At 36.4% G+C, this 15,168-nt stretch overlaps 2 protein-coding genes and 2 long non-coding RNA genes across 5 annotated transcripts; 2 read left to right on the plus strand and 2 right to left on the minus strand.

The window, feature by feature from the left end:
- Positions 1-4,795: 4,795 nt before the first annotated feature.
- On the plus strand, positions 4,796-9,364 carry LOC126582762 (probable protein phosphatase 2C 52). Of its 2 annotated transcripts, none has more exons than XM_050246948.1 (6): positions 4,796-4,924; positions 6,475-6,975; positions 7,062-7,409; positions 7,488-7,605; positions 7,697-7,920; positions 8,566-9,364. In XM_050246948.1, exons 2-6 carry the CDS (start codon positions 6,715-6,717, stop codon positions 9,028-9,030), a joined length of 1,416 nt encoding a protein of 471 aa, XP_050102905.1. In that variant the 5' UTR covers positions 4,796-4,924; positions 6,475-6,714; the 3' UTR covers positions 9,031-9,364. The 2 variants fall into 2 exon arrangements, with proteins under 2 accessions (XP_050102905.1, XP_050102906.1); XM_050246949.1 differs by lacking the exon at positions 4,796-4,924 and adding an exon at positions 5,235-5,881.
- On the minus strand, positions 9,360-10,203 carry LOC126582764 (uncharacterized). Its single transcript, XR_007609582.1, has 3 exons — positions 10,115-10,203; positions 9,600-9,669; positions 9,360-9,458 (listed from the first exon to the last, which is right to left on the minus strand). It is a non-coding gene; the product is annotated as an uncharacterized LOC126582764 (long non-coding RNA).
- A 1,544-nt stretch (positions 10,204-11,747) lies between these two features.
- Positions 11,748-12,467, plus strand: LOC126582835 (putative cell wall protein). Its single transcript, XM_050247059.1, has one exon. It carries the CDS (start codon positions 11,832-11,834, stop codon positions 12,210-12,212), a length of 381 nt encoding a protein of 126 aa, XP_050103016.1. The 5' UTR covers positions 11,748-11,831; the 3' UTR covers positions 12,213-12,467.
- A 506-nt stretch (positions 12,468-12,973) lies between these two features.
- LOC126582836 (uncharacterized) lies at positions 12,974-14,897 on the minus strand. The gene is made up of 2 exons (XR_007609601.1): positions 14,275-14,897; positions 12,974-13,234 (listed from the first exon to the last, which is right to left on the minus strand). It is a non-coding gene; the product is annotated as an uncharacterized LOC126582836 (long non-coding RNA).
- Positions 14,898-15,168: the final 271 nt, after the last annotated feature.

A 15,168-nucleotide genomic window follows, 5' to 3' on the forward strand; every position in this document is an offset into this window, starting at 1 on the left:
AATTAGTCATGTCCCATGTGAATGTAACGTGCTCTTCTCATACTTTCAAAGAAAAAATATATCTTGAACGATATTATTTTCTAAAATACGTAGAGGTATATTTTTCTAAAATATGTATACGTACGTCAACAGTGATCATCTCACAAAATAATGTTTTATTTTTCAGACGAAATTGTGTATTGTTTTGGTAAAATGAAATATGATTATATATATGATTTTGTGTGCATCTGTAATTTTAATACCACTGAATGTTTGACATCCGTTTGCAATTTTTTTTGTAAAGAAATTATAAAGGAATATAAAAGGCCTATTCCTTTTGAGCTGGGTTGCCTGCCCTTCATTATCATTTCCAGTTCCACATGATCTGGTTTAGAGTAGTTCCAGCCTTGCTATTCACAATGAAGGGGAACACAATTTAATTGGGTCACAGACTCACAAACGACCATGCAACTTGCAGGCTAGATGTATACAACTACAAGATTTGTGGTTATAGATTAGGGTTTAAGTTTGAAACTGAATTGTAGGGTTGCAGTACTAGCTCAAATGGATAACATGTGAACAAAGCACAAGGAGAACGAGAAGTTCTTAGGTAGGGCAACTCTACACACAGGGCCATTGGGTCTTATGGAAGAAATGCAAGAGCAATCATCATAGCGGGAGAAAGTTGTCTTATGTGACATGGTGAACTTGCATGCCATAGAAGTATATAAAGAAGCAAAGAGGATATATTCATGTTTTAGGAATTTTTTTTTTTCATATGTGACAACTCTAAAGAATTTTTATGAGTGAACAAGCTTTTTCTAGAGCCAATGCAGATGAACTTTTTCAAGTGACAACCAAATTTCTCTAATTGACGTTCATCCAAAACTCACTATTAACGACAATGATCAATGGTGCTTTATGTTATATGTACCATCATTTTTCAAAAAAAAAAAAAAATGCTTATCTTCTCTTCAACATCATATTGAGACAACTGCATAAGGAGTTTAAGTAACAGACAAGTTTGGTTAAAGCCTAATCTTATGCCATGATTTGTGTTCTTAGAAAGAAATCTTAAATCCCCACACTTTTAAAAGTTTTAAGTAGGGTTGCTTTCATTTTTGCCAGAATTGTCATTGCCAACCGTAGCTTAGTTGTTAGCTTATCCCCATCTCCTTTACTTTTTCCCTTCCCTCTCTTCATTTAAATCATCATATTTGTGATCGATTCATAACGGAACGAGTAGAGTATGTCTATGCGTCTAGAGTTAGATTCAACTACATCATACAACATACGCCATTAGGCTCAGCAAATCACAACACTTTAAACTTGATATTTATATCAAAATAAAAGGATAGAGATCCCTGCCGAATTTCACCCCACCAAATCCTAAGGATCTGGAGATCTGGATTCTTGAAATTTGATCCAACGGCTACAAATAAGGAGCCTTATAAAAGTAATAATAATTGTAACCGTTTGATCAAATTTCAAGAGTCTGAATCTTCGGATCCTTAGGACTTGGTGAGGAAGATCCCGCTGGATCTCTGTCCAAAATAAAATATATAGGAAGAGAAAAAGAGGAAGGGAAAAAGGAAAAAGAAGGCGGACAAGAAAGATAGCACGGACGGGGAGGTGAGTGTGTGTGTAGGGTTTGTGGTAGATGGGCAGAAGAACCGAAGGACAGAGGGGGGAGGGAGGGAGGGAGGGAGGGAGGAAAGTTGGGCAAGTTGGCAAATTTTATTTACATCGTCATTACTTTGAGGGTGGGACATTCGGCCAGGGCACGTGTCCCGATTTTGTGTCAGTTTGGTGTGTGCCTTTCTGTCTTTTCAACTTCGAACAGCAACACCGGTTCCAGGTTCACACTCTTTCAGTCTTCACTCCGTAATAATGGACTTGATTCTCTTCTTCTTGTATCTCGCCCCTCTCATTGTTTTTTAATTTAGACCATTCAAAAATAAATTTAATAACTTAGAGCTGTGTCACATATTTAATGAGTTTTAAATTTAAATTTTTTCTAGTTAAAATAGTCATTAATATTGATGTAATTTTTTATTTTGATTTCTGATTGGTAGAAATGATATTGGAGTTTATCTACTGTAAATTATTTTGATTATTCTACAAAAAATCTATTAATATTATTGTTAAATTGTCATGTGAAATATCACGTGACCCACCTTTTTAAGCATATTTTTACCAAATCAACTTATCCACTTAGCGAGGATATTGACATGTTTTTTACGGAATGACCCATAATTTACGATAAACAGACTTAAGATCACTTCTATCAAATTTCATTATTATGAATCAAAGTAATGAGTTATACCAATTTCATAGACTATTTTAGTTAAAAAGTTTTTTTTTTCCATGTGGTTTTTGTTCAACAATCTTTCATCTTTTCCACCATTATTCACATCGGAAAAGGATTCTCGTCGGATCTTTTTCCTAAGGATTCTAGGAATTCTGTGATTGTATATGTTCATCGTATATCGTGCGGTTAGAAATTATTTAAAATTAAATATAAATAGTACTTAACAAAAACTGATCACGTATAATGAATATACACGATCCCAAAATCCCCAAGATTTCATTCACATCATCGCTTACCCTCCTCCTCTTCCACACATCACTCATGGTACATTTGATGGGATTTGGATCCTCTCCTGAGCTCAGCCTGCTGAGCTTCATGATCAAATCACACGAACTATTGGATTTTGATTCAATAGTTACAATTATTATAACTTTTAGAGGAGTTCTTTTTTTTTAGCTGTTGAATCAAAATTCAACTGTCTGTATGATTTGCTCAGGAGGCTCATAAGGTTTAGCTCAGGAGAGGATCCAAATCCTATTTGATGGAAAATTTTGATGTTCGTAGTTTGTGGATTCAATTGGATTTGACCAAAAGCATTAAAAGCAATAAAATAATTAAATATGAAGCACAATTTCAAGTCCTTAGATTTTTTTTTTCTTTGTAACAGTCTAAATTAAAAGGAAGGGGTGAGAAGAAGAGTAGTGAGAGAGAAGGGAATCATCCTCCCATAAAAATAACATGTAAAAATAAATGTATTTTTGTGATATTTTTCGTGTTTTTTTACCGTCAGTAAACATGTTTATGAACTGGATGATAACGATTAACCAATAACCAGGTCAAAGTCTTGAAAACAATGCAATATAACATAACTTTTGAGACAAATAAGAGCACAAAGTTAACTAATAAAAGATAAAACATTTGATTTAATTACCAAAATATACTTACTGCTAATACAAATTTATTCTACAAATTGACATAACACAACAAATAAGAAAAACACCCTTAAAACAACTTGCATGTAGCGAGACTACAAAACACAATAAACTCATGCAGAGTTTTTGGAATTCTTATAAAGAAGGCAAAAATGGGCTAACCAAAACAAAAACCACAGACGAAGAACACCACTTGTTGTGATTAAGAGCTGCCACCAGAGTCGACCACGAAATAGACACTATAGCTAAATAAAGCACACCACAATGGTGCATGCGAACCAATTGCCCCAAAAAACTTAAAAGGTCAGGGTTGTCACCAACTCAAAGCCAAAGTATCAAGGGTACGGGAGATTTCTCTTTTTCCTCTGATCAGGATTTTTTTTGGGGTGTGCTATCCACACATCCTTGATAATTTCTGTCCGTTGATTTTCTTCAATTCATCTGATCCGACGGTTGGAAATTAAAAATGTGTGTAAGAAGTAAAATGAGGTATGTGTATATCACATCCTTTTTTTTTCCTCTAGGTTTGAACGTATTCTAATCATGATTATGATGATTACAAAATTTAAATATTTTGACTATAACTTTCAATCAAAATATAATTGAAGGGATACTAAGTTAAGAAAAATAAGTCATATATAAATCAGGGTTCAATGATACATTATAACATTGTACTTTTCATTATTTACATTTTAATTAAAAATTTAACTTATTTTGATTTCTTACAAACAATTTTTTTGTTGAAGACTTATTACAAGCATAAAAATTTGAATTTCATTTTTCCCGTTGAAGTAACAAATTGTGCATCATAAAAAGAGATTTTCATTATTTCAATTTTTTAGCCTTTTAGGTGGGAAGAAGAAAAAGAAAAAGGAAAGAAGTGAAAAGAAAATGGGGATAAGGATGATTGGACGCGCCATGAGGAAAGGGTCATGAACAGTGGAAGTTGCATCATGAGGTTGATTTCAATCATCGTTTCACTCGGGAGGTGCACGGCTACTCCACAGTAAACTTCACTCTCTCTCTCTCTATCTCTCCTTTCTGTTCTGCCCTGCTTTTGCAATTAATGCACCACCTTCCTTCCGATAAATTTTTTAGGAAGATCAGTACACGAGATAGTACATCACGTGTTATTATATAAATAATAGGATATGTATGCTAAAAAGTTTATAATTTAAAAAATAAAATTTTCCTCGACTTCTATTAAAACACGTAATGTACTACTTGTGTTCCGTCCTAATAAAAAATTTCTCTTTCCCTTGAGATCCCTCCAGTCTCCACCATATTAGGCCATCTCCAACCGAAGGCTGGCCAGATGGCTCATTTGAGCCCTCTAACCCTCCAAGATTCTCCAAGATATTAATATTTTAATGAATAGTACATGACCATATTTGCCTCCGTCTCCAACCGAGGGCCAGAGGGCCAAAGGGCTCGTTTTAGCCCTGTCACAAAAAACCGTCTCCAACCGAAGACCAAAGGACCATAGGATCAAACATAATTTATTATTTAAAAACTACAATTTAATGTTGTATAAATGACCTAGGAAGTTCTACGAAAAAAAAACTACATAATTTATTAGTAATCACCTCTCTCTCTCTCTCTCTCTCTCTCTCTCTTTGTTTCCTTCTGTTCTGCTCTGCTCTGGTTTTCGTTACTCTGATCCCAAAGCTCCAATCTTGGCAAGCAAAATTCAAACAATAAGGTAAAAAATTTACTACCCTTTTCTCAGTTTTTCTCACACACTCTAATTTTACTTCTAATTTTGGATGGTTTGTTTGTTTCATCACTAAACAATTTGCTTTCCATTTGTCTCTGACCATAACGTTCTTCTTTATTTGTGTTTTTTTATTTATTTGAATTGAAACTTGAGTGATTTGGGGTAATAATCACAGAGCAATCAAACATCTGCATGTGCAACTTCTCTCTCTCTCTGTGCACTCCAATCCATTTACTTAGATATCTCATTTGAATTCTGATTTCTGCTGGGTAAAAATTCAGGGGGAGAGAGAGGGAGGGAGAGGGAGAGAGAGAGAGACAGTTAAACATCTTAAATTTCATATTTTTGCTGCTTGGCTTTGTAAAAGACTGAAACCTTCACTGCATTCTCATAGAAAACTAAACATACCATTGGATTTTGATGGTTGTTTGTGATTTGGGTTTTACTGCTCTGTTTGCCCCCTTTTAATAATCATGTAATATTTGAGTGATCTCTTCTGCTCAAAAGTTTAAGGACTTTCCTTGATCTTTTCTCAGGAACCAAACAAGGATTAACCCTGCGTATGCTTGTTTGTTTGTTTGCTTGTTTGCTTGATGATGATATTTGGCAAAAGATCATTCCTCCTCGTCTTTTTCCTGCTTTTTCGAAATTTGCTTTCTCTCTCTCTCTCTGATTTCTCTCTAGTGGGAAAACAACAGTTCGTACCAATTTCATTGTTGCCTTTACCTCTCTCTCTCCCCCCCCTCCCTCCATCCGAAACAGGTCCGTTGACCGGACCCTATGCTTTGTTTGGTTGCTGTGAAAGTGGAGGAAAATTTAAAATATACTAAAAAATTCCAAGTTGTCAAGAATATCTCGTTCTGGTTTTGCTTAATTAGTATCCAATTCAAGTCAGATAAGCTTGATTGTTTCTGCATATGTTTGTGGGCACATATAATTGAGGTAAGATTTTCAATAGTCTCAGTGTTCTTCTGGTTTTTTGCATCTCTGTGCAGTTCTGCTTTATTAAGAATCTTTTAAGCGACATATGTTTATTTTACTTGTATTGTTGAATTTTGATGAGTCCGAATCGCATAGCTGGCCGAATACAGGGTATTTTCATGTTGTATGGTGCATTTCTTGGTTTCTATCTATCCGATTTTACGTGGTGCGTTTTTATTTTGGGGTCTGAATCTCATAGTCGGCAGAATACAGGGAAAATTTCGTGCTTTTGTGGTGCCATTTCTCTGTTTTTCTGTCTCCGTTAACCTCTGTTTTTTATCAAGCGATGTTCGAATCTAATTTATATTATAATCTACTGGTCTTTGCTTTCTATTTTATTGGATCAATTTGCTCAAAATCCTAGTTTATTGAAGGGCAATAGGATCAGGAGAGGATAGACTTACTAAGTATATTCTATTCCTTGTTTCACATGGAATTGTGTTTTTTTAATACATTTCGTTTGATTTGTTTAGTTCTTTACATGCAGCCATTTTTGCATTCTGTGTTGCCAGAATTAAACAAGTAATTAACTAATGTCTTCTTGTTCGGCTCAGCTGGTTTTATCATGGATTCGCGTTACATCCACGGATTTCATTTGACCAAGATAAAGTGACCTCATTTTTCTACATGGGCTTGTAAAGTGGCTGGTGGTTTGGATGTGTGGGAATCTTTGGTACTTGGATAGTCATTTGCTCGGTTGACCATTTGTGACGAATTCCAGAATTTCATGTGAGATCTGGTTGGCAAAAGTAGGACTTATCCCTCGTTAATGTCTTCTTTGTTGAGCTGAGGAAATGGGGGGTTGTGTTTCGACTAGTAGTCGGAGTACTCGTAGTAGCAGGAGCAATGGAGAGAGGGTTGCGCAGACAGGCCTGGGGATTGGATTTTGCGGCCAAAAGAGAACGAAGAAGACATTCTCTGACCATTCATATACTCTTCAGAACTTACACACCTTACCCAACCGCATTTTTACCAACGGAAAGAGTCAGACTTCTTGCATATTCACACAGCAGGGCCGCAAAGGCATAAACCAGGATGCCATGGTTGTGTGGGAAGTAAGTGTTTCTCCTCTGCAATTGAAATACTAATTGAACATGATGGTAGGTAATTTCTGAACTCTTGATTTTATAATCTTTTGAAGGATTTCATGTCCGATGATGCGATCTTTTGTGGTGTTTTTGACGGCCATGGTCCGCATGGCCATCTTGTTGCTCGTAAAGTAAGGGATGCATTGCCTGTGAAGCTGCTATCCTTCTTGTATTCATATCAATCGAGGTTAAAAGGGTCCAGTACAACATGTTTCAAAGGGAGCGTGAAGAAGTCAGATGGTGGAGATACTGAGAAGGATGGTTCGGCTGAAGAAAAATTGAATTTATCATGGAGAGACGCTTTCCTGAAGTCATACAAATCCATGGACAAGGAGCTGAGGTCCCATCCGAATTTGGATTGCTTCTGCAGTGGTAGCACTGCTGTCACTCTAGTCAAACAGGTACGGCTGCTAACACCTTCTGCACTCTTAATTTTTTCCCATTTTGTTTGCTTTGTTCTTGATTGCTTCACTCTGCAGGGGTCAAATCTTTTCATGGGTTATATTGGGGATTCTCGAGCAATCCTGGGATCAAAGGACAGTAGTGATTCCATGGTGGCAATTCAGTTGACTGTTGATTTAAAGCCCGATCTCCCAAGTATGAATCATATATATTTCTCCTCATCAATGTTTTGTTTGCCTGCTTGTTTTTTAACCTTACTTTGCTGGTGTTATGTAAAATTTGGTAGGGGAAGCTGAAAGGATCAAACGATGCAAGGGTAGGGTGTTTGCTTTGCAAGATGAGCCTGAAGTGTCTCGAGTATGGTTGCCTTTTGATGATGCCCCTGGCTTAGCAATGGCTCGAGCGTTCGGTGATTTCTGTTTAAAGGAGTATGGAGTGATCTCAATACCTGAGTTCTCACACCGGATACTTACTGACAGAGATCAGTTCATTGTTCTTGCTTCTGATGGGGTAAAAATTTCGTCTTATATTATATCCTCCTGTATTCTCTACAGTTTTTTTCACTACTTTTGTTCTTTTTGGTTCAATGTTTGTAGATGATTTCAATGTGGAAATACTGGCTTTAATAATGGCCTATGGGCCTCCTTATAATCTGCAAAGAAAACTAGAAAATCATATAGGAATCATACAACAATGAGGAATATCAATTTTTGCTCGAAATGGCTTCCAGGAACCAACCGTGAAGTGATAGAATTACAAACATGTCTCATTTTAAGCATGATCAGGGAATTGTGGATAGATAACGTGAGATGTAAAAATCCAGTAAGAAAGTCTTAGGCATCTTGATTCTTAAAACATGAGTGAGAAAAGAGTGCTCACGTCTAGTGTGTTCTTGCTACTTTACATGAGAAGGCGATGATACATGTGAAGTGGTTCCAACCTACGAGGACTGCATTGCTTGTTACTGTCCTGATTCCCTGCTAGCTCAGGGAACCTAGGCAAGCCGGAGATAACATAATTGACATTTAAATGATTGCTGCATGTCGACGAGTACTGCTCTGCTTATTCATGTCCTGCTTTGCACGTAATTTTTAACCTTGTTATGTCTTTCTTAATATAACTTCTCTCAAAGACGTTTAACTTGTAACGTTTCAGGTTTGGGATGTCTTAAGCAATGAAGAGGTTGTTGAGATAGTATCCTCCGCCCCAAGCCGGGCATCGGCTGCAAGGACTGTGGTGGACTCAGCTGCTCGTGAATGGAAACTCAAATACCCAACTTCGAAGATGGATGACTGTGCAGTTGTTTGCTTGTTTTTGGATGGGAAAATGGACTCAGAATCTGATTACGAGGAACAGGGTTTTTCATCTGCAACCATTCAAAGCAATCACTCTGGCAATGCAGTTGAATCAGATGATGGCCAGAAGTCCGAGCCATCTTTGCAGAGGAATTTCACTGTCAGATCATCTGATGAAAGTGATACTTATGGTCGACTACCGGTTGAGATTGAAGGGAATGAAGAAACAGTGGCAGCTGAAGATCAGAACTGGTCGGGTTTGGAAGGCGTGACGCGCGTGAACTCCCTTGTTCAACTTCCTAGATTTTCCGAGGAAAGGCCTTAGAAATTGTGATTCAAATATAAACGAAACCGGCCAGCGTTTGTTGTATTATGGGATATTTTTTGCCTCATTAAAATCCAAAAGAATGATAAATCTTTCTGGGTTTCCATTTCCTCAGCATTTGTTGTAGAAGGCACAAAAAGTAAGGAAACTGTTCTTATCAGGCAACTGAGGCAAATATAATTGTCTCTATGTTTCTAAGTTTTATGTACATTCTTTAGTCCAGATCAGATCTAGATGCAGCCTAGATTTTAATGTTCTACATGTCTTCTGTAAGTGTATGCAATACATTACTCAACCGAACGTCTACTTATAAATGTTTTTAATGAAACGATCATATCTGCCGGTGTCAAGGATCCCGCAGCATCATGTACGCAGCACGTTGATGCATTGTAGGATTCAGCTTTTGAACTGTCCAGACCCATTGCTGCCTATAACAAGATGCACATCTTGAATAAAGCCATACTATTATTTTAGGTGATCAGGTAACCATTTTCAGATAATGTGCATTTAAATTGTGAAAAACACCCTGCTAAAGATAAGTGGTAGAGGGCAACTGGTAAAAACACCACCTCTTTCCTTTCTGTGAACTTTTAGTCTAATGTCACTCGAAACTTTAGGCCTTGTTGCAGCTTTTGTCACCTACAAAATAATGGAAGCAATATGCCAAGTTTGAGATGCACATCAAGTTTGAAAGGTATTTTGAAGTCTGAAATATCAATCCACGTCAAGTTTGAGATGCACATGCAACCTTACGGATGAAAAAATAGACGAAGTTGGTCATAAGTGGCAATTACAGCATCAAAATTGAGGTGACAAATTACTCAATTTTCCAATTCAGTGGCATATTTTTGCAGCAATACCTTGCGTAAAGCGGGAGCCTTGTGCACTGGGTACGACCTAACATACAGGTGATATTTATAAAATTTGTTCTATGGCAAATAACTGATACAACAATAATAAAGGAGTAGATTGGAAATTGCAATGTGGAAAATGATCCCATTAAATACCTTGCCAGTGAAGAAAAGAAAAGGAACAAACCAGAAAGACGAAAAAAAGGGCAGTTCTGCAAAAATAAAGATGAAACCTTAAATTGCAGGCTCTTTGATTCACATTCACAGAGGAAAGAGGCGGATCTGCACATGATTAATGGCCGCAAGAGTTGCTGGTACGTATTGGCAGATTTTAATATGTTTAATGTACACCTCAATCTTGGTAACCAAGAAAACACCCCCGAGTTCTTGCAATCACTATTCATCAACTTTTAAGCGGACCACATTCTTAAGAATTATAATCATTTTAATTTTTCAAGTTTATTTGAATATTAGTTTGAGAATTATTTTACTCCTTAGTTTTTTTCCTTTGTTAATAAAACAAGAAATTGAAAAAGTGTGGGTTTCCTCTTCAAATTCGTAATCAAATATCTAAGGTTCAGGATTCAAATAATTTATTCGATTTCGGTTCCTTTCTTCCTCTATTTCAAAGTTCTTTTATTCTCCGATTTCCGTTAAGTAAACATATGCCCAATAAATTTCTCTGAAGTTCTGAGCGCAGATGTTAAATATAATAAGGAAGGGCATCTACATGTTGTTTTCTGGAATTTTTGCAAGACCCCACAGTCCTTTAAGTGTCAAAATTATCGACCTAAGAAAAACCCAACTCATCACTTCTCTCTCCATGCACGTGTACATTTGTATACATTTGTATACGGGTTTTTGAACTTTAATCTCTCAAGAAGATTAAAATAAAATAAAAACCTGGTGTTATATTAAATATTGATTTTAGTCCCTAATGTGCCCTTAATTCAAAATAATTAATGTGCATTTTATTTAATGTCTCCCATTAAATATTTAAATTTATTAATACACAAATTTTAATTTATTTTTTGACCAAAAAAGAGTTTTTTAATTTATTAATTTTATTTAACATTCTTCAAACTTGAAAGACTCAATTAATGTACATAAATGCTAGTACCGAAATATATTATATTGAACTAATATATTTAAATGTTAGTACCGAAATGTATGTACCTAAATATATGCACCGAAATGTATTAATATTAAATTAATATACCTAAATGTATGTACCGAAATGTATGCACTGAAATGTTAGTACCGAAAATGTATTATATTGAATTAATGTACCTAAATGTTTGTATCGAAATGTATGTACCGAAATGTATGCACTGAAATGTTAGTACCGAAAATGTATTATATTGAATTAATGTACCTAAATGTTTGTATCGAAATGTATGTACCGAAATGTGTGTACCTAAATGTATGCACCGAAATGTATTATAATGAATTTAATATACCTAAATGAAGAAGATAAAGTACATCAAAATATATTGTATAACAAAAATTAGTTTATCTAAATGTTCACAACAAAATATATTACGATAAATGAAATGAAAATAAAAATTATAATGAAATAAAATTAATACATTAAAAATTAGAAAGAAAAAGATAAATAATTAAAAAATCAAAATATAATTAATAAATGAGGTTATTAAAGTATCAAGGGACTAAAATTAGATTTTGATCTTACTCATGGTTTTAATCAAAAAGTCATCTTTGCCGAGGATTAAAATGAAGTTTTCTGTTTGTATATCTCCTCTCTATCCATGGCTTCGCCTAGAAACTCTGGCAATTAACTCACCGCTGACAGTTCACCCAACTTACCAAAAATCCTCGGCTATAAGAAGAGCCCTTCTTTCTACATTCCAAATCACCAAGCTAACTGCAGCAAGAACTACCCTTCTCTCCCATTTCTCTCTCCCCGGTTTCTGCAGCATTGCTCCGATAATGGCTTACAAAACCCGCTCTTCGGTTCTCACTCTCATCTCCATTTCCGTTATCCTTCTTGCCCTAGTAGGTAGAGCAGTTTCCGGGCGAAATGTCCCGACAACCTCCAACAAAGATGACAAGAAACAACCTCAGTGGTTTCTTGACCATGACAGAAGTTTTGTCATTCCCGGCATTGGGCGTGTGATGCTACCACCACTGTATAATGTATCACCTTATGCTCCACCCCCTAGCATCGGCAGCCCTGGTGGAAGTGTGGGAAGCCCTAGTAGTGACGACTATGTTCCAGGCGGTGATGACACATACATTCCAAACCCCGGTTATGAGGTTCCAACCCCCGGCAATGGTGGCGGGAGCCCTACAGGTGCTCCAACTCCCTGAATTCGTTGGGCAATGAGCTTTGAATGAGCGCGCTAGGTCATGATTCTGTATCCGTCGACTAGTTGTATGTGTCTTTTTCTTCTTCTGTCTATTCAGGTTGAGAGAGCTAGAATCTTGAGAGACCAGCATGCTGCTTCTCTAGCTTCAAATAATAAAGTAGTTAAGTAAATAAATCTATGTTTTGCTGTTTTTATTCGGTAGTTCCACTTCTAGTGTGAATCAATGAATGCTGGTCAGCAGCTGTTATTCTCTTTACTCTTTAAACATGTTTTTGTGTTTGCAAGTATGCGTGTGAGAGAGAGGGAGCTTACTTTTTCGGCAATGATTTTTTCACGCTAGTGTTTGCAAGGTTAGGAAGTGAGTGCGGAAATCACTTCCCAACTATTTTTTTTGTGCAGACCAAATATTTTTACAACTAGACCTAAATTACACCAGAAAGCAAAAAGGATATGTTCAAATTCGACATTAATTCCAAAGTCAATCAATATCTAGGTTTGTCAAGGAATTAGTAAAGCTAGAAAAAAAATTCGTCAAATTAATAAATGGTTAGGTGAGGAAAGCCTTGGCACAACAGAAAACTAACTCTTTTATGACCCAAAGGTCACAGGTTCGAGTCATGGAAGCAACATCTTTGCAAAGCAAAGGTAAGACTGCGCACAATACACGTTCCCCCGACCATTGCTAATAAATAGTTAGGTGTGCCATCAATCAAAGATTAGATAAAGACCCCACTTGTTAACTTCAATTTGGTATGAAAGCAATTCACAAAACACCTTCTAGTTCTTAATAGAAAGACATAATCCATCATCTTAATTCATATATGAATGTTACACTTGTTATGTGATGTTCCCAGAAGTTTAGCCATAAAAAACAACTGTTTCTAAATTTCATTGGATCAAAAGGGAACAAGATTTTTTCGATTCACCCGGAAACATCGTGAATTTAAGTTTGTGAAATCTGAATTCAACCAAGCCAACACCCGTAAAGTTATTCCAGCTAGGACCTGAACCTGTTACATAATCCTGCAGAAATGTTACTAAACGAAACAGCTGCAAATGCATAAACAACTGCTATAGTTACTAATCAATATCCTAAAGTGAAGCCTGTATATGTTTCTAAGTTGGAATCACAAGCAATCTTCATTTTCTCGATCGAGCCCTACGAACATTCAACAACATTATACTGAAAAATGTTCAGAAACTAAAGACGCATTGGTTTAGATATAACCATAAGCCAATTGACGCGAAACGGCATTTAAATCTGAGTGCATTTCATTAATCCTAGTCAAGTAAGTAGGGAAATGACCAGTTGAAAAAAACTGGTACACAGGACCAGCTCCTCTTGAAAATAGTCCACCTGAAATTGATTTTCTTCGTCCTCGAAAAATCTAAAGAACTGACAAGTTTATTGTTTACTTGGATTCATAACAACATGTGCACAAACTTACCATATTTGGCATTCATTAGCCGTATTTATGCCTAGAATAAATACCAGCACCAATCACAGAATTTTCACATTGAACACCAGCCGTCAAATTCAACAACTACCCAGATGAGAACAAATTGCAACTCCACAGATACCAAACTTCATTTTAGTTTCCATGAATTCAAAGTCCTATTGATACCTCTACCTATCCATTCAATTACAATTACAACTGCCGACCTCGCCTAACCAAGTTGGCTAAAGCAGTGTGCTTTCTCATCTCCACCCAAATTCAAATTCTTTAGATTATAATAGAATATCGCTCCCATAAAAACAACATTACATTTTGCAACTAAATACAGACGCAGTTACTCAAGCTACATCCAATTACATCATGGATACAAATTAAAGTTCGACATTTATTAAATTAAGCTATCTATTTAGCTGCTCCTTCAATTAATTATCACAAAAAAAGAAAAAAAAAAACTTTTGGGTACCCAAATCAACAAAATGGGTCGGACGGACCCACGACAATCAAGAAATTGCAGGAGGAACCCATTACACAAATTGCATTCAGAATACCAAAAATTGAGGGAAAAAAAACATCAACGAAATTGAGAGGAGGGATCGGAGGATCAACCTGCATTCGAAACAATGCCGGTGTCTAGAGAGAGAAAAAATCGGATGCAATCTTGAAGATGAGGAAGCAGAGGAACGCGAAGAAGATCGAGAGGAAGAGGTAATCCACGAAGACGAAGAACTCGGTGGAGCCGTGGCTCCTGTTCTTCTTATTCTTCGCGACGCTGGCGTCCTTAGATTCTTGGCGCAATTCTTCGACCTTCGCCATTGTTGTTTTCTGACCCGGTTCAGGCGATATCGGATCTAAAAAGGGGTACCGGGATCGAGGTGCAAGAGAATTTTCAGATCTGGGGTTCGTTCTGTAATTTCAAAAATTTGGGGGTGCTGCTACTTGTTTGAGGGAGGCAGAGGAAGTTGGTTTCTGTTAACGGCAGTCGGATCCCGCGCGATTTGTGAAATGTTGGGTGGTCACGTGCACTGCATGTGATGTACCAAGGAAATGGCCCTTTTAACGCCACATTGGATTAAAAAAATGTTCGATAGTAATGCCCGAATGAGATCTATTCGGTAAGAACCACCGAACATGTGAAGGATTTCGATGAGGACTAGATTTCTCTACTTTGGAAGGGGATATTCGAATTTAGACCTAGGTTGTAGCAGAGAGTGTTATTTCACAAACTGAGCTACAAATCCCTTGCTAAAAATAAGGACGAAACTTGGCTACTTTCTTTGTGCAATTTTTTTTATGGTGTGTTTTTGATGAGTTATCTCTACATGTGTCAAATTATAAATTGCTAGAATGACAGATGGTTATGTTCAATTTAAAATGTCCTAATTTAAAACTCATAAGTAGCAATTCTTATTTGAATGGTAATTACAGTTTGACACGTGCATAAAAATATTTGTCTTAATATTTAAATAAATCATTGCAGCATATACGTGAAACTGTGATTTG

This window comes from Malus sylvestris, chromosome 9 (genome assembly GCF_916048215.2).
Source record: "Malus sylvestris chromosome 9, drMalSylv7.2, whole genome shotgun sequence".
In the NCBI taxonomy this organism is placed as follows: domain Eukaryota; kingdom Viridiplantae; phylum Streptophyta; class Magnoliopsida; order Rosales; family Rosaceae; genus Malus; species Malus sylvestris.